The sequence below is a fragment of the Narcine bancroftii genome, chromosome 1 (genome assembly GCF_036971445.1).
Source record: "Narcine bancroftii isolate sNarBan1 chromosome 1, sNarBan1.hap1, whole genome shotgun sequence".
In the NCBI taxonomy this organism is placed as follows: Eukaryota; Metazoa; Chordata; class Chondrichthyes; order Torpediniformes; family Narcinidae; genus Narcine; species Narcine bancroftii.
The window spans coordinates 333,574,683-333,594,233 of record NC_091469.1 but is presented as its reverse complement, the minus strand read 5'-3'; the positions used below and the strand labels follow the sequence as shown (position 1 = coordinate 333,594,233).

The 19,551-nt window shown below is 37.7% G+C and overlaps 1 protein-coding gene across 5 annotated transcripts in view; it reads right to left on the bottom strand.

The window, feature by feature from the left end:
- The window catches only part of topbp1 (DNA topoisomerase II binding protein 1), a 130,339-nt gene that overhangs the window by 17,198 nt on the left and 93,590 nt on the right, over nt 1-19,551 (bottom strand). For all 5 annotated transcript variants that reach the window (XM_069909114.1, XM_069909105.1, XM_069909095.1 and 2 more), the window contains 7 exons: nt 14,684-14,789; nt 13,227-13,410; nt 11,635-11,864; nt 10,987-11,120; nt 9,076-9,181; nt 5,138-5,301; nt 1,383-1,523 (listed from right to left, as the gene is read on the bottom strand). In XM_069909114.1, coding sequence (XP_069765215.1) covers nt 1,383-1,523; nt 5,138-5,301; nt 9,076-9,181; nt 10,987-11,120; nt 11,635-11,864; nt 13,227-13,410; nt 14,684-14,789 — 1,065 coding nt within the window. The remainder of the gene's footprint in view (nt 1-1,382; nt 1,524-5,137; nt 5,302-9,075; nt 9,182-10,986; nt 11,121-11,634; nt 11,865-13,226; nt 13,411-14,683; nt 14,790-19,551) is intronic.

Sequence of the window (19,551 nt, the reverse complement as noted above, 5' to 3'; positions counted from 1 at the left end):
CATCTAGAGTACAGGGAGAGATTGGGCAGATTAGGTCTTTATTCTTTGGAGCGTAGAAGGTTGAGAGGGGATTTGATAGAGGTATTTAAGATTATGAAAGGGATAGACAGAGTGGATGTGGATAGACTATTTCCGTTAAGAGTAGGAGAGATTGAAACAAGAGGACATGAGTTAAGAGTTAAGGGGCAGAGGTTTAGAGGTAACATGAGGGGGAACTTCTTTACTCAGAGAGTGGTAGCGGTGTGGAACGAGCTTCCGGGAGAAATAGTGGCGGCAGAGTCAATTTTATTATTTAAGAAAAAGCTGGACAGGTATATGGATGAGAAGAAGTTGGAGAGTTATGGTCATTGTGCAGGAAGGTGGGACTAGAGAGGAGTGTTTGGTTCGGTGAGGACTAGAAGGGCCTAATGGCCTGTTTCCGTGCTGTAATTGTTATGTTATGTTAACATACAAATTATTTCCCATGAATTAGAGACCCAAAGTGGCAAAATAAAGCTTTAAAATAGTTATTTAAATCAAGTCAAGCTTCTCTTAAAGGTTTCTGCATTTGCACCCCAAGTTATATTTCTTTTTCAAGTGTTCATACACAATGTTTCACTGAGCAAATAATTAGAGCAGTACAATAGGTTATCGAAAAATGTCAATTTACATCCATCTATCACACTTCATTGAGTCAATAGCTTCACACATTCAAGAAAAAGTACAAAGTATTTTCCACATCTTTCTACAGGGAAGAAAATAATAGAAGTGCAAAGGTATACATATTAGGAAAGGATAAACAGACTTGCTTTCTTTTCAATGGTTTGCAAGATAGTGAATGCACATCTCGAAATGGGCAGCATGGTTAGCGCGATGCTATTACAGCACTGACAACCCAGGTTCTCTTCATGACCTCTGTGGGTTTTCCCGGATCTCCTGTTTCCTCCTACCCTCCAAAACATATGGGTTTGTAGGTGGCCAGAATCAGCTTATACATTGTTTTTAAATTTTAAAAAATTAAGAATTAAAAATGATTCACTGTAAGCGAACTCTTCACCTTAAGGTACACGGTAGTATATAAGTGAATGCTCATTTTTCCTTTCAAGAAGTTAACACTTCTGATGCTGTATTCACATCCATTCAAAATCATTATAAACCTGCAAAACAGTTCATCTTTCAAGACTGGTCTAAAGGAAATTTCAACAACTTCCTTTTTGTTTCATATGAAAAAAAATCTGATATTCGTATTTGCATCTTATACCGTGGCCTAGCTATCTGGCAACAACATGTAATCTGTATATCCTGTAACCGCCTATCGGCGTTTCCTGTATCTAGTGACTCAGGAAGTCCTCATAAAGGACACATGAAACAGCAACAATGAGAACAATTCATGATTGCAGTACCTCAGCACCAGCGTTCTTCTGTCTCAGCATCTCCAATCTTTTCCTCCATCGCATAGCAGCAATCGCAAGTTTTTTCTGTTGCAAGCTAATTCCAGGAAGCACATCAAGGATGAAACTACTGCCCCATTCATAATTTTCCTCCTGAAAAAGGTAAACAAATTATGAGTGAAATTGAAACATCAACAATGATTTTCTCTTCACAAATACTGTCTGATCTGTTGAATACAGTGTCCCCCATAATGTTTGGGACAAAGATTTTTTTTCCTTTATTTGCCCCTGTGTTCCAGTTTTAAATTTGTAATCAAACATTTCACATGAGATTAAATGTTTCACATTACAGATTTTATTCAAGGTTATTTGTATACATTTTGGTTTGACCATGTAGAAATTACAGCACTTTTTAAACATTATCCCCTCATTTCAGGGCACCATGATATTTGGGACACATATTAAAGTAGTCATGTTTAGTACTTCGTTACATATTCCTTGCTTGTAATGACTGCTTGACATCTGTGATTCATAGACATCACCAGGTGCCAAGAATCTTCTCTGGTGAAACTCTGCCAGGCCTTGACTATGGCCATCTTAAGTTTCTGCTTGCTTCGGGGGCTTGTTCCTTAAGTTTTCTCTTCAGCATATGGAAGGCATGCTCAATTGGATTTAGATTGGGTGACTGTCTTGGCCATTCAAAAATTTTCCAGTTTTTAGCTTTTTTAAAAAATATTTTATTTTTGATTTTATTTTCAAAATTATACACAGTAACATTTTAAATGTGCAATATATTAAACTTTTTTCTTACAAACAAAAGTCCCCGTCCCCCCTCCATACATACAGATCTATTCACCATCAGAGCTTACATATATTTTAAATTTATAGAGTACAACTGGGGAAACTACATTTTTGTACATAAAATAATTACTTTTATAACTTTTTTCTCCCTTTTTATTACTGTATCTGGCCCCCTATATGGTCCAGGTATGGCTGCCAGACCTTTACAAAAGTGTCATACTTGTTATTTAAGTTATATGTGATTTTTTTTCCCCCATCACTATACAGTTATTCATTTCCGCAGTCCATTGTGCTATAAGTAGAGGGAAGTCCGACTTCCAAGTGATCGTGATACGTTTTTTCACTCCCACCAGTGTTATTTTTATAAATGCGATTTTATAGTTCTTCAATTTGTTGCTTATTTCCATAAAATTACCAAGTAAATATGGCTCCAAGTCACCCGTGAAGGCCATTCCTGTTATAATTTTCCTGCAATTTCTTGCTAAAATGGCCTCACCTTCACACACGACCAAGTGGCATGTAGAAAAGTTCCTGTCTCAATCCCACATCTCTGAAATTTCAGCTTTTGATCTGTGGAACTTTTGTGGGGCAAGATATAATGGTGTAAAAAATTATACTGAACCAATCCATAGTTTGCATTTATAATTGACGTCATGCTGTCCTTACACCAATCAGACCAGCTTCTTTCAGAAATCACCACACCCATGGTCCAACTTCCATCTCTCCCTTGACCTCTGCAACCCTGGTTTTGCACTTTCGCTCCGGAGAGCACAGTACATTTTTGTTATAAATTTGGGTGTATTCCCCATCCAGACCATTTGTTCAGTTTCACTAATTTCAGGTAGGGGTTAACATTTCTAGTTTTTATCTTTGAAAAACTTCTTTGTTGCTTTAGCAGTATGTTTGGGATCATTGTCTTGCTGAAGGAGGAAGTGCCATCCAATGAGTTTGGAGGCATTTGCTTGCCCCTGAGCAGATATGTTTCTATACACCTCAGAATTAATTTTGCTACTGCCATCAGCGGTTGTATCATTATTGAAGATAAGTGTTACACGGATGATTTCACACCATTGCCACTGCTTCCAGATTTGTAAAATATGATGCTAACTTCAATTTTCAGTAAAACTGACTACAAGTAAGGACTTTTTCCTACTTATCCATCACTCAACCTGGTCACTCAGTTATTGTATCTTAGGCAGTTCCTTTACGCCTCCAGACTTTGCTCTTGCCATCACAGATATTGGTTAATCTTGGTCTCATCTGTCCACAAGACCTTTTCTCAGAATTCTGAAGGCTCTTTTAAATACTTCTTGGCAAACTGTAATCTGGGCCATCCTGTTTTTGTGGCTAACTTGTGGTTTGCATCTTGAGATATAACCTCTATATTTCTGTTACGGAAATCTTCTGCGGACAATAGTCATTGACACATCCGCACCTGCCTCCTGATAAGTATTTTTGATCTGTTGGACAGGCGCTTGGGGATTCTTCTGTCATCATCAGCAGAGACCTTCCTTGGCCTAACGGATCCTTGGCGATTACTCTGTTCACCAGTATGCTCTTTCTCCTTAATGATGCTCCAAACAGTTGACTTTGATAATCCTAAAGTTTGGGTGATGTCTAATGACAACTACTGACTCCAAAGGTGATCAAAAGCTTAGAAGTAAGCCTAGATCTCTTATACCTGCACTAATGAAGCAATTAAACATACCAGAGTAATCACAAACACATGTGAAGCCAAATGTCCCAAACATTATGGTGACCTGAAATAAGGGGACTATGTATAAAAAGTGCGTAATTTCTACATGGTCAAACCAAAATATACACAAATAACCTTGAATAATATCTGCAATGTGCATTTTAATCACATGCAAATTGTTTGATTACAAATTTAAAATGAGCACAGGGGTAAATAAAGGAAAAAAAGTGTCTTTGTCCCAAACATTACGGAGGGCACTGTATATCAAACATTTTCATCCATTTTTGTTTCTTTACATTTTTTTGAGTTGCAAATTCAGAAGAAATTAATACCCAAAATATCAAGTGTAATCTGCTACAGTATCCATGGCTGTTCCAGTTATAACTCAGAATTTGAAAGGCTGTTTTTCAATAGTTCCAATTAGAGCTCAAATCATAGTCATAAAAAAACCTGATCAAAAAGATATATCAATAAATATTTAAATATTTATCAAATTTAATTTGTGTTAATTGTTTTAGCAGTTGCTAGGAAATGTATAACAATATCATTAAGTCAGAAATAGATTTAGGCATGGAAAAATGGCATGCAGAACTTCGTAGTTGTATACCATTAGAGAAAATTACTTGTTATTTGAGATAAATATCATTTTTTGGAAAATATAGAGCAAAATTTTGTTTGCATGTATGATTGACTCTTTGAAGACCTCACTTCTTGGTAATCTCCAATTGAATTTTTCTGTACAAATGTTTTATTTCTTGGCATTCTTCAATTTTTTTCTTCCTTTTTTCTTTTCTATGGGTGGGGGATTGGGAGGGTAGGTTGTGGGGAATGGGAGTTTATCACCACATGTAATAATTTTTTCAAAAATAGTTTACAATTGAATGTAATGTAATTATATTGTGGTTTAAAATTTGTATTAAATTTGTATTGTATTAAAAATATATCAATACAAGTATTTGAAATAATAAAATATAATTTTACTAACAATTAAATCTTTAAAATACAAATAATGCAACCCAAAAATCTCTAATAATCAAAATCAAGCATTAAAATGACTATACAAGGTTTTCCAACTATGATTGTGATCTGGGTTATCAAGACAAAAATCTACAGGAAAGAGCAAATATGGATCTTGGAAGCTGTAATCACTTTCACACATCACCTGCATTGCTTTAAGGATTTGAAATAAAGGGGATACAGAGAGCTATGAGTAAGAGTTGATAATGTGAATGAGACAAATGCTTCAAGTGGTTTCTTGGGAGTACATTACCTGGATAAATCTAGCTGCAGCTCTGCATGCCTCCAAATAGGATCGATGTAGAACCCACTTTCCAGCTGCCATAGAAGCTAAATATTTTTCATTTCTCAGTGGCTGTCCAACAATGATATGAGTACAGGAAGGATCAAAGCACTGTCTGTCCAGTACCACAGCACCTAAAAGCAAGCAACATTTTCCTCTATAACTGGCAAACTATTGAAGACATATTCACTGATTGTGATTGGTAGGCTCAAAATCCTGGAATACAATGCATGAACAGAAAGTAATTGACTTGAAACATTAATGCTGTTTATTTCTCCAAAGACACTCCCTGGCCTGTTGAACATTTCCACCTTTCCTCGTTTTATTTCAGATTTCCAGCACCTAGGTTACTTCAGCTCAGAAGGTTGGCAAGATTGGATTTTCTGTACCAGAATATGATGGTTCGCCATGGCAAACCACCATTTTTAAACGAACTTTTGATTGGTCGACTTTCTTTTTCACAAATAATCAGTTTACACAGATTTTCCAGTGTTTACATATTGAATGTTCAAAGCCAACAAAGTAAATAATTGATTTCTTACAGCAAAGGGGGACATCTGGCTCATTGAGACCACACTGGCTCATTTAGACTAATCCAATTAGTTTTATGGCTCCATTTTGCCCTGCAAATTATCTGCAGACATATGCCCATCTAATTCCCTTTATACAGCCCTGAATAAATGTTTCTGTTACCCATTCAGGCAGTGAGATCCAGACTGTGACTACTGTGCAGTAAAACTCTTCCTCCCCTGTGGTTTTGCCCATCACTTTGAATCTGCATCCCCAAGTAGTGATGGTGCACACTAAGCTCCCAGAAACAGCAATATGAAAACAATGTGATCGGTTAAGGGATACACTTTGGCCAGAATATGAACCAGAACTTTTTTGTAAATATTGCCAATGAATCTTTCAAACTTGCCCTAAAGATAGCACCCTATTCGCACAATAGTGGAACTTCAGCTGAGATTAAGTCTTTGGGATGGGGATCAAGCTTAAACCTTCCAAGTCAGGCAAGCGTGCTACCAACTAAACTACCATGGAAGAACAGAAATTTTAAAATTTGAAAACTTAAAATTACTTGTATCAGAAAGCCATAGCCAAGCGGACTACCAAGTATCCTCTTATAAAGAGAAGTAAAGGTGAATCAGGTTATTCTTTTGACAATATTTCCAAACCCTCAAAGAAGGTAAAAACCTGTGATATGCGAGCTATATACTGGCAGTGTAGCTGCTTCTGAGATTGTGTAAATCGCCACTGCATCCAGATTTGTAAACTTCAATTCTCAGTAAAACTGACTGCAAAGTAACTACTCTCTTTTGCTTATCCACCACTCAACCTGGTCACTGAGTTACTGCATCCCCAACTTCTAGACTGAAAATGTCACATCGCATGGAAACTCGTCACACAGTAAGTATTTGGATTTTAGTTTGGATAGCTGCAAGATGCAGAATTGAGGAAAGACTACAATATTTAAGAAGGAAAATGTTGCTAAGGATTTAAAAGGTTTCCAAGCTAGAGTTCAGATTATAAAAAGGATGGCTCCAGTTTTTTAGATATTCTTCATTTAGTGGTTGGCAAGATGTTTTAACTGGATGCCAATCAGATCTTTTGTAGCATAGAGTTGTCAAGGGAGAGTGAGTGTTAAAAAGTGAAAATGCAGAGCTGGATACCCCATAAATGTATCTCATGCTGTGATGATGCTGGAACAGAACTAGAGCTCACAGAAGAGGTGTGGAAGAATAATGGAATGATTCACTTTGTGAATGGCATCTAAGGGATTAAGGACAAGAGCAGAAAGCAAGTCACAGAACTCTAACATTTGCTGCACATCTGCCTTGGTTGTCTCTATCTCTAGACCCAATAAGGACAGGATTCCCCCTGTCCTCACCTACCACTCCACCAACCACCACATCCAACATATTAACCTCCACAATTTTCAACACCTTCAACATGATCCCACCACCAACCACATTTTCCCCTCTCTGCCTTTTGCAGGGACCATTCCTTCCGTGATCCCTCATCCACTCATCCCTTCCCACTAATCACTCCCTTCGGTACCTATTCTGTGACTGCAGGAAGTGCCATATTTGCACTCACATCTGCTCTCTCAACACCATGAGGCCCAAACAATTCTTCCAAGTGAAGCAACTCTTTACTTTTGAATCTGCAGGGGTCATCTACTGCATCCCATAGTGGTCTTCTCTACATCAGAGAGACTAAACGCAGACTGGGAGATCGTTTAATTGATCACCTTTGCTCTGTCTTCATCAATGGCAGGGATCTTCCAGAGGCCAATTATTTCAATTCCGTGCCCACTCCCACACTGACATTACTGACCATGGTCTCATGCATTGCAAAACCAAGACCACCTGTAAATGGGAGGAGTAACACCTAATATTACACCTGGGCATTCTCCAAACGAACGGCATAAATATCGACTTCTCCGGTTTGCGTTGGGCCGCTGCCCATCTCTCTCTTCCCCATTCCTCAGTCTCCTTTATCCAGCTCTCTGTCGCCTTCCTTCTCCATTCAGAGATATCCCTTCTCCCATCACTTCTCATCTCTTTCTTCTTGTGCTCTCTTACACATATCCACCTATGACCTCTTGTCCATAGTCCTGTGTTCTTCCCCCTCCCCTTCCCCCATCAATTTATTCAGACACCTTCCTGCTTTTTGCTCATACCTTGATGAAAGTTTCAGGCCTGAAACATTGGTATGTATCTTTGCTACATGAAGAACGCTGTGTGATCTGCTGAGTTTTTCCAGCAATTTTTTTGTCACTCCAATCAAAATGTCTGCAGATTTTCTTGTTCAAATCACAGAAGGATAAAGGTTGAAACTGGATTATGGGGAGCTAAACAGGAGAAGTGAAAGAAAGGAGACTGCAAATGATGAGAAGATAGATGTGCCAATTAGAGATAAAATGTTTAGACAAAATTAAGGGTTTTCTTTTACAGACAACTGATAATAGAAGTTTTGAAATGAGCAGCCAATAAGGTGATATGAAAGGAACAAAATCCAACATCCCCCATATTCCAAACATGTGTAGGTCGGTAGGTAATTGGCCACTGGAAGATGTCTCTAGTCTGCAAGTAGGTGGTAGAATCTGAGGATGCCAGAGGGGTGGTTGGTAGGAAGGTGAAGAAAATAAATAGGGATTAGTGTAAAAGGGATGGACTCAGTGGGTTGAAGGGCCTGTTTCCACCTTGTGTGACTTTGGATTACAAATATAGAAGTTAGATAGCACTCAAAAGTAGAAAATCTATCAGTTGCTGAAATGATGCAGACACTGGTTGAAATTTCTCATTAAATAATGGGAGTGTTGCCAATGAACTGGAATGTTACCATCTATTTAAAAAAAAATGGTATGAAACAAATCAGATTAGACACCTCACTGATGGCAGGAAGTCTTCTTGAGCCATGTCAGAGATAAAATTAATTATCACTTTGAATAACACAAGTTCACAATAATAACCAATGTGTATTTTTAAAGACAAACCCATAGGTAGATGGACAAAATGCCACTGATGAGTGCAACAATGCTCAGAAAGTGTTTGATAAAAATGCTGTAGAATTGTTAATGTTCAAAAGGAGATTAAAGTGTTTTGAGCATTGAATAGACAACCTGTCAAGAAGCCAGATAGTGGCAAGCACTTATACTTTCCCAATCTATTACATAAAGTAGTTTTGCAAGGGACCATTGCTCTTTTTGACAGTTTATATTTCAGTCAGGATTAGGAGGCAATTTTCTGAATATTGCAGAAACACAAAACTTGAATGAGTAATTTTGTGAGAATTGTAACAAACTCCAGGAGGACAAATAAAGTGTTAAAAGACCTATTTTAAAAAGCATAAGGAGGCAACACAAAATAAACAGCACAGTAAGAGAAAGAAGAAAAATACCACACCTAACTGCTCGATCAGATGGCAGTAATCAATCCGCTCCTGAGGGTTCAGCGATGATAACTGGAATCTCCGCTGAACGGGAGGTTCTTTACTCTCATCCACAGCCACCTAGAAGTTTTACCAAAAACACTATGAATTCCATTCCTCACAAACTGTATCTACTCTCTTGCAACTATCTGGGGTTGAGTCAAACTGTTTGCACCATTGGTCCCCGAGAGGAGTTTCTGAGCAAAGATCTGTGTCAACACTGGGGTGTCCATTTGTACCTCCTTGAAGCTTCCAAACTCTACCCCCACTTCAGCTCTTGTGAAATTGGAACCCTCCTCTATGCCTTTGATTCATCTAGACTTAATTATTCCAACTCACTTTTGGTCACCTTTTCTTAAATGAGGTCAGCCAAAACTCTGGTGCTCAGATCTTACATGGATCAAGTCCCACTAAATTTCCTTGCCTTGTCTGGCTTCTGGGAAAGCCACATGTAAATTTTAACAATCTATCTTTCAAATTCTTCCGCAGTCTTATCTTTCACTGTATCTATAATTTCCTCCAATTGTTAAATTTGTCAGGGTATCACAAGCAACCAAAATTTAAATGTGCATCACAATTGAGGCTATGTTTTCAACTACCATGGCATGTCCTATTTTGTAATTCTCTCCCTAACGATCTCTGCTTCTTTCCTCCTTTGATCTGATCCTTAAAACCTTTCTGTTTGAGCAACAACCCCTTTTGCAACTTGGTGTCAATTTTTTTCTGGTGGCCCAGTAAGTTGTTTTATTATATTCAATGCATTATTGCCACAGGTTATTTGGAATCACAGAGCAGGATGTTTTGCTCTTCATCTCCACATGGATTTTGAAATCGATAGATTGAGAGGTCTGGAGTTCATGGCTTGAAGAGTATTGAGGCTTAGGATCTATTTTCAACCTATGGTCTGGTGGCCCCTCAGCTGTTAAGATTTTCTATAGTGAGGAGAGAACATGGAGATCAAAGGATGGACGAGCCAACTATAGTTTTCCCACATTTCTCACCGCACCAATCATAGAAAGTTAAGGGCTTGAAGGGAGAGAGGATATTGTGAAGAGACAATATACTAAGTCAGTGTGGGTGTAAGTCAGAAACAGGAAGCTTAATATCTTTGGTGGAAGGAAGGTGATTATTTGAGCATTAATTCACGGGAGGGCACGGTACAGCAGTACAGTTGCGTAGCGGTTAGTGCAACTATCCGGATTGTGATTGGACAGGAGTTCAAATTCGCGTTGTCTGTAAGAAGTTTGTATGTTGTCCCCATGTCCTTGTGGGTTTTCTCCAGGGGCTCCAGTTTCCTCCCATTGTTTAAAACATACCAGGAGTATAGGCTTATGGAGTGTAAATTTGACAGCACGGACTCTGGGTCGAAGTGGCCTGTTATTGTGCTGTATATCTTAAATTAATTTTTAAAAAACATTTAATTTCACTATCAACACCACACAATCGTTCACATCAATTATCTCAACACTACTATTTAACCTCTATCAACTGCCCTCAGGAAATTATATTCCCATCAGTTAACTAGACTTGAGTATATCTCAATAGTTTGGGAAAAGTTTCTTAATCATGAGAACTAAAAGAATGTCTATTGAATATTAAAAAATATGTACATAAACACAAGAAAGAGCACACTTTTTGCTTGTAAATGAGAACTAAAAAATTTGCAATGATACAGGACAATGCTTCTTATTGAACCTTGACATCAATTTCAAAATAAAAGAGGAATGTTGGTTTAGATTCAAAACAATCAAGAATCTATTTCTAACATAGCAATGCCTCAGATGGTTTGCATGTTCAGTGTATTCTCCTGCATTTATTTACAAATACACTTCCTTCATTTCCCTATATTGCTATTTTTATTGCAAGAAATTCTGTATTTTCCAAACCTGTTCTTTAGGCTGTGGTGCCACTGGAGGTTTTGCTAGTGGAAAAGCAATACTGGGCGCTTGAGGAGTTGGGGTGAGATGGTCAACCTTTACTGGAACATCACAGTTTGCTGCTGCAAGAGGTTGCGGAATTTCTGCGACATAAGTGGAGTTAATATCAAAGCTTCATAATGTGTTTCCGATTATGGCATATTTAGTAAAATATTAAATACTACAAAAGGCCACCTAAAATTAAAAATTGGCTGAAATGTTTTGCAAAGTCAAGCAACTGGGCAGCACGCTTAGCGTAGTGGTTAGTGCAGTGCTGTTACAGTGCCATTGAACGCAAGTTTGTACGTTCTCCCCGTGTCTGCATGGGTTTCCTCTTGGTGCTCCAGTTTTCTCCCACCGTGGAAGACGTACTGGGGGGTTGTAGGTCAACTAAGTGTAATTGGGCAGCACAGGCCTATGGACCAAAAGGGCCTGTTACTGTGCTGTACGTCAAAAATTAAAAATTTAACTCAAGATTATCCACATGGCCATAACAAGCATGATAAATATATTGAACAACAGTAAGAAAATGTATTTTTTTTAAAAACACAACACTTAAAATTAAATTTATGTACTGGGGAAACCAAAGTATTTAAGGCATAGGAAAAATTAATGTACCTAATGCAGCAATTTCTGAATCAGTTAAAGACTCTGCATGTTTAGCATTTTGTTCCTCCACCTGCTCTGTGTTTTTCTGAAACTGCTCAGAGTACTGAGAGGGGCTGCCAGGCCACTGCAGGTTGTTAGCCAGCTTGGCTCTCTCTTCCCTAGCTGTTGGATCATCCCAAATAATCTGCTCATTCTGTGACGGTTCCGTATTGATATCCATTACAGCTGGATGAGAGCACCTAAAGATGAGAATATTGAAAATTAATGTTGAATGTATGTGTATTTACGAACTGGCATGTTATGGCTTTCCTTATACAGTAAAATCTCCATTATCATGCACTCAATCAACCAGAAACTCAAAACACCAGCAAAAAAAAAAAATCAAGGAAATAAATGTTAAGATAAAGTCTTAAATAAAAGTTTAAAATTGTTAATTATTAAAGTGTCTACCTATCCCTACCTGTGAGAGTCTTTGTCTTTATTAGTATATTATTAAGAATATTGTCTGTAAACTTGTGGGTGAAGGGGGTGGGGTTAATTATGATGGCAGCATGGTTAACATAGCAGTTGGCACAACGCTGTTACAGCGCTAGTGAATAGGGTTTGAATTAAAGGGAGGTGCGCCAAGGGCATGAACGGGACACTTGCATGGTGGTGAGTCAGGATACACTGAGGGCCTGACTGGAACACTTAAGTGGAGGTGAGGTTTGCACCGAGTGTCTGACTGGGACACCAGATGCTGCTAATCGCTGGGGTGACTCTCCCCAAGTGTCTCCCTATCTCTGCCTAGTAAAAGTCTATATCTTCATTAGTATTAAAGTATATTAGTAAGGTTTTATCTGTTAACTTGGAGGGAAAAAGGTTAATTATGATGGAGGCACAGTTAGCATAGTGGCTAGCTCAATACTGTAACAGCGCCAGCAAATGGGATGGAAATTTAAATTTTATAAGTTATGGGAATTACTTGGTTAAATTGAATCCATAATTAAAGACTATAGTACTGATTTTTTTTCTAATTACTTTACATTTTGCACTGTATTTTGTCTTTTAAATGGTATATTCTACATATAAGTGTATTAATTAAGCATTGTAAGAATGAGCCTGAGTCAACTGGAAAATTCACAATTCCGACACCTGCAATCCCTGTCGGTGCTGGATAATGGAGATTTTACAATATATTCATTTTAATACTTTTTTAAAAATGTTCTAAATTAATTTGCCAGAAAGTTGCAGAAAGAAATTAAAATGAATTACAGCTCTTTATAGTGCTTTTCCAATAGTGTTTTATTATATTTTTTCTATTAACATAGAATTCTAAGCTATTGAGTTCTTATTTGACTAAGGATAAAATTGCAATCCAATAATGCAGCTGAGTAGCAAATTCATGAAACAAAAATAAAACATTAATTTAAAAATACATTTGAAAGACAAGAACTAATTTTCACTGACCAAACAAGTTGTACAATTTGAGCAGTGTGGGCATATTATTTCCCACAATATAATTGTTAAAATAAACAGCAATTTCTACAAAATGATATTAAAGATGTACCAAGTATTCTACATCTTTAAAAAAGTTGAAATGTAAAGTCAATATAAGAGACCTGAGGGATTCCAGTGCTCTGCTGCGCCCTGAACGAACAGCACTCTCAGCTAAAGAAGAGTATTCCAGAATTCCCCTTGACACCACTCCACGGTGTACTACTGATTTCTCCACTTTTGTAGCAGACATTATTTCCTGTAACTGACGCTGAAAATTCTCTCTCATTTCAGAAGTTTCTGTCAAGTCTGTAAAATGGTATATAAAGGCAGAAAAGTTAATAATTTAGGTTGTTTTGAGAATCCTGCTTTACAATAAAACTATCAGAATATAAACAGGAATCTTGGAGGTTAGGTGAGCTGTGATCCTTGTCCTTTAAGTAACAGAGGTCATGTATTTGGGAGGTGCTCCTCAAAGCTCTTAACAAGCTACCATAATTTATGTTTTGTAGATGATAAATATTCCTCCCATGTTACCCACACAGTAGAAGTAGTAAACCTGGAGGCCCGTATCAACAGTGCGTTGCAGGAGTTGCTGCTGGGCCCACTGTTGTTTGCCATCAATTTTAAAGACTTGGATTACAATGTTGCATGGTTAGTAATTTTGTAGATAATACCAAAGTCTGTGCCTAGTGAACAGTGAAGAAGATTATCTAAAAGTAAATAAGATCAAAATGAACTGGGAAAGTAGGCCAAAGAATGGCTGATGGAATTAAACTTGGACAAGTGAGAGGTGCAGAAGTATGTGGATGCCTAACCAGGAAATGTCTGTTCAATTACTGGATGTAATACCAGTAGTCGAACAGGTTAGAAAGAGGGTATCATGAGGGAGAAAGTGATCAGGTAGAAAAGGCTTTCCTCTCCAAGCAGAGAGCAGGAGAAGGGAAAAAGGAACAGTATTCTGAAGTTATTTTACTGTGCTAGCAGATTATGCCGAAGCCAGTCACACAGGATTTTTACTGTACCTTGTTTCAATAGATAAGTCAACAAACAAAGGTTAAGAGTTTGACAGAGTTAGAGTAAGGGTGGCCAAACATTTTTGGTTGTGGGCCACATATAGAAAAAATACAAGGAGTCACGGGCCAAATAATATTAACCCTGGTAGTTTTCTATCAGAATCCGTAAGAAAAACGTCATCATTTCTATTTAATTATGCGGCGACATCTAGTGCAATGATAGCTTAATATTGTTCAAAATGGGAGCGGCATCAAGTATTGAAACTAAGAAGTGCAATGCACATCCATGAAATTTATTGTTAGAGACGAGGTTCTGATGGGCCACTTAAAAATGGGCAACAGGCCACAATTGGCCGTGGGCCATAGTTTGGCCAGCCCCAAGTTAAAGTTTATACAAACACTAACCTGTCTGGACTAATTTTGATCTGTTACTAATGCAAAAATATTTTTTAATACATGCCAAAATTCAGATGACAGTGAGTAATAAAAAAAATGTTTGTCATTAGATGTCAAAAAGCAGAAACAAATACAAAGTGAAACAGTTTACTGAATAATAATGACTTTACCTCCAAATCCTTCTTTTTGAACATTATTTTCCTCCTGGGGAGGTTGTTCATTGTTTGACGCTTCATCATTTTCATTCTCAATTTGCTCATGCACTGGAGGAATAATCTGACAAAAACCCATCAGCAGCAGTTACTTATTTGCACGAGCTCAAAGGTTAGAACATATTCATACCAGTTTACTTCATTAATAAAATAAATGATGGAATTAGTCCCTCGATGCCAACTTATTCCTTTGGGTATCAGCTGCAATTTTAAAAGAGTGGTTGATGATGGATTATTCTGATATGCAACCCAGATAACTATTGACCTGTACTGGACCAAATAAGGGCTATTTTAGGGGAGACAACAGATTTATGTCTTTCCATTTATTTATTTTACACAGAGAGTAGCAGATGCCTGGAAGGCATTGCCAGGGGTGGTGGCAGAGGCTGGTATAATCAGGACATTTCAAAGACTCCTGGACAGGCACATGGATGCAAGAAAAATAAAGGATTATGGGTGTGAGGTAGAGAAGGTTTATATAGGTCAGCACAATGTCATGGGCTGAAGGGCCTGCATAGTGCTGTTATATTTTGTTTAACTGAGAGTAGGAACACCTAGGGGCTAAATTAAAAAGTAGAACTACAGAGGTAATCATCTCTCCCCATTACCAGGTCCTTTATGTCTGCTCTGCATTCAACACGATCATGGCTAATCATGATTCACAACCTAATTTCACCCACAGTACCCCTAATAACAAATCTGTGAACCACAAAATTGAGAAATACTGCTCTATCTCAATTCTGCTCTCTCCCCGATTTCCTTCATGATTTCTTTCCTTAAAAATATTCAGTGATTAACCTCTGCAGCCCTCAGTAGTAGAGAATTCCACAAGTCCACCACTCTCCTTTTTATCTCAGTCCCAAATCTCTCACTTTGTAATATGAGATTAAACTCCTCAATCTCAACATGTGAGCCAGAGGAATATCCAGTCTGTCAAGCACTGTCAGAATTTTCAAAGTCATATTTAGATCTATTTTCATTCTTCTAAGATCTGATGAATACAAACGTAATCTACCTAATTTCCCTCCAAAGGCAGTCCAGCTATTGCAGGGTTCAGAAATTGATCATGGATTAGAGAAATGCTCATGCAACAACTCCACTGACACTGAGGAAAGAAATGTTCATTTGAGACAGGCTACACTTGAATTAGTCCAGGACCAGCATTGTGACAAATCAAATAACTAGGGGTAGAGAAATACCTTTAAATACTGGCAATTCTCACCTTACAAAAATTGAGAGGAGAAACATCTTGTAGGAATATACCATCAAAACCCATGATGGAAGTGGAGATGCACTCCTATGAGATGTTTATCTCTCAATGGTAATGGTGAATGTCACAGCTATTGGTTCACAATGAAGGATGATTTGAGAGATTGTGCTTGTCAGCCTCCAAAGCAAATCTTGCAAGTAGTCAGCAACTGCATTTGAAGGCACAAGTGACTGCAGATCTCCTTCCAGCCTTCAGCTTGAATGGAGGCATTGGAAATATTAATGATACAATTCACAAAAAGTACTATAGTTATTTCTTCCTCAACATCAGACCCAACCAGTCTCTCTCCACCACCACCTCCTCCTCCAGATGGCAGAATATGTCCTTGCCTTCAATAACTTCTCCTTTGACTCATCCCACTTTCTCCAAGACAAAATAGTAGCCATGGGTACCCACATGGGTCCCAACTATGCCTGCCTTTTTGTTGACTATGTGGAACAATCCACCCTACAAGCCTTCACAGGAAAGGTTCCTCAACTCTTCCTTCACTTCACTGATGACTACTTTGCTGCTGCCTCATGTCCCCATGATGAGCTCGTTGACTTTATCTACTATGCAGTCAACTTCCACCCCATCCTAAAATACACTTGGTCTATCTCCAGTAACACTCTCCCCTTCCTACATTTGTCTCCATCTTGGGAGACAAACTCTCAACAAACATTTTCTACAAACCCACAAATTCCCACAGATATCTTGACTACACCACATCCTGTCCTCTGTAAGGATTTCATTAATTTCTCATAATTCTTCCATCTCCATTACAACTGGTTCCAGGACAAGGTCTTTCATGCAAAATCATCTGAAATATCTTAGGTTTAGGTTTACATGAAGCAAAACATGTTTGATAATAATAATGAATTTATTGTGATATACATTTTACAATGAACATATGCAATAAAATTCTTGTTTGCTGCAGGCAAACAGCTACTCTTAGATTTCACTCTGCCTATATCCAAGAGCAACATATCATCTACCTTGCTAATTTTTTGTTGAATCTGAACATTAATGACCAGTGATTTGTCCACAAGGACACTCACTCTGAAATTAACCTCTTTCAATTTATACAATTTAAAAAAATATACCATCTCTCTCCTCATCTGCCAAAGTAGATGACCTTACATTTCATAATATTTAATTTTCCATGCACTTCCCAGCCTACATCTCCTGTAGATACCCTGGATTCCCTTCACACTGCCACGAAGATCTGGGTACATTTTACTTGATCTTTGCTGTCAAGATTGCAGGTAGGGCTGTTTCACACAACACTACAAAAATGACCCATTTATCCCTAATTTCTGTTTTTCTCAATCTATGCCCAAATGTTACTCTCTGGTCTGTGCACCCAATTTTGTTTAAAATCTCTTGAGTTATTTTTTCAAATATCTTCTGAAAATTCAAAACACCACATCATAAGTTCAGATTGACTGCCCAATCTATTATTAGTTTCCTCGTGTACTAGAACTACATTTCAATAATGATGCCTGCATTTTTCTCAGTTTATAATGTCAGGCTAACTTCTACAGATCCGTTTATTTCCCAGGATTACATTTACTATCTTCTAAACTATGAGAATTGTACAAGAATCTACAGAATTTTGAAAGATGATAATCAGTGTATCCACTATATTCATAGAGGTCCTCTTTAATGTGCTCAGATGCAGGTCAAAGAATCCCAGGAACTTACCACATTTCAGTCCTCTGATGCTTGTTTCTCCAAATCCGTCTAGATTTGCATTTACAGTAGATTTTTACATTAGGATTAGATAAAATATTGCCCAAATTCTTTTAATTTCCTTATTGAGCAAATCTTTTCCTCTTCAAGTATCTACCAAAGCTCTTGTAATCTATTTTTATGCATTTGGGATCTTCCCTTTTACATTCCACTTTCAAAATTCTTGCGAATACTATAGTCCATACATGACTCATCATGAAATTTTCCCAATCCTCGTTCCTCCTGCTATGTTTGGTAATTCTATGATCTTTTAGATGTGATATAATATAATTTGTCACTTTGTTCAAAGCTATGGTTGCCCAGTTTCTCATTGACTTTTTCTCCCTTAAATTTAAGAAGTTAGACATTACTAGTTTACTGTGATACTCTTTAACATAGCTAGCTTTCTCTACCTTAACCAACTCACAGCTCATGCCTTTGTGGTTAGCTTTATTCAGGTTCAAGGCCTGGGAGCAAATTGAAATAAATATTTTTCAACCTTTACATGAAATATTTTATGATTATTATTAGCATCTCAACAATTACCCCTTTTTCATTACATAATACTAAAGCAAAAATAGCTTTTCCCTGCTTGGCTCTTCAACATAATTATCAAGGAAACATCATGTGTATATGCCATAAATTTATCTTGACACTATTACTGTGCAATAGGATAGACGAATCAGGGAATACAGATACACAATTGCCTGACAGTATGATCATTGAAAGAGCTTTTGGCATGGTGGCCTTCATAAATCAAAGGAGTCGGAATGCTACAGTGAAGTTGATATTGATGAAGCCAAATATGGAGAATTGGGTGCATTTCTGGTCATCTAATTACAGGAAAGATGCAAACAAGATTTTTGAAAGGCTCCAGAGAAGATTTATGAGAATATTGCTGGGACTTGATGAACTGAGTTACAGGAAAAAGTTAAGCAGGTTAGGACTTTATTCCCTGGAGCATCAGAGAATCAGGAGAGAACTGATCGACGTATACAAAATCCATGAGGCAAATAGCTCAAGTTTATTATCATCTAACTGTACATGTACAACCTGATGAAACAGCATTTCTCCAGACCATGGTGCAGATTTGTACACACACACACACACTATATATATATATATATAATAAAATTAATAAAAATAAATATTTTTGGATCCTTTACTCAGTTACAGGATATTGTTCAGCAATCTCACAGCCTGCGGGGCAAAAGACTATTACCCAGCTTAGCAGTCCTGATTTTGATGCTCCTTTACCTCCTGGTTGATCTTAATGAGTCAAAGATACTGTGTGCTGGATGGAAAGGGGGAAAGGGTCCTCTAATTCTTTGAGTCCTTTTTAAGCAACACTCCTGGTAAAGGTCATCAATAGAGGGAACAGAGACCCCAGGGAGACAGAGTAAATGCAAAAAGGATTTTCCACTGTTGAGGTGAGACAAGAACTAGAGGACCTGGGTTAAGGGTGAAAGGTAAAATTTTCAAAGGGAAATTTAGGGAGAATTTCTTCACTCATGAGGGTGATGAAAGTGTGAAACGTGCTGACAGCTGAAGTGGTGAATGTGGGCTCAATTTTGACATTTAAGAAAAACTTGGATAGGTACTTGAATGGGACCATCGAACACACCAGATGTGCCAAAGGGTATGCAGTCTGCGCTGTAGTGTTCTATGGTTCTCTACTCAGTACCTGTGTTCCCACTGACCTTTTGGGTAAATACTTTTAAAGATTGACTTGCTAGATGAAGACATTTCTTCTTATTTCTGCCCTGAAAGGCTGACCCTTTATTTTGAATCTGTGACCCCTGCTTATGGACACCCTAACAAGGATAATTTCATCCTTGTTAAGTTC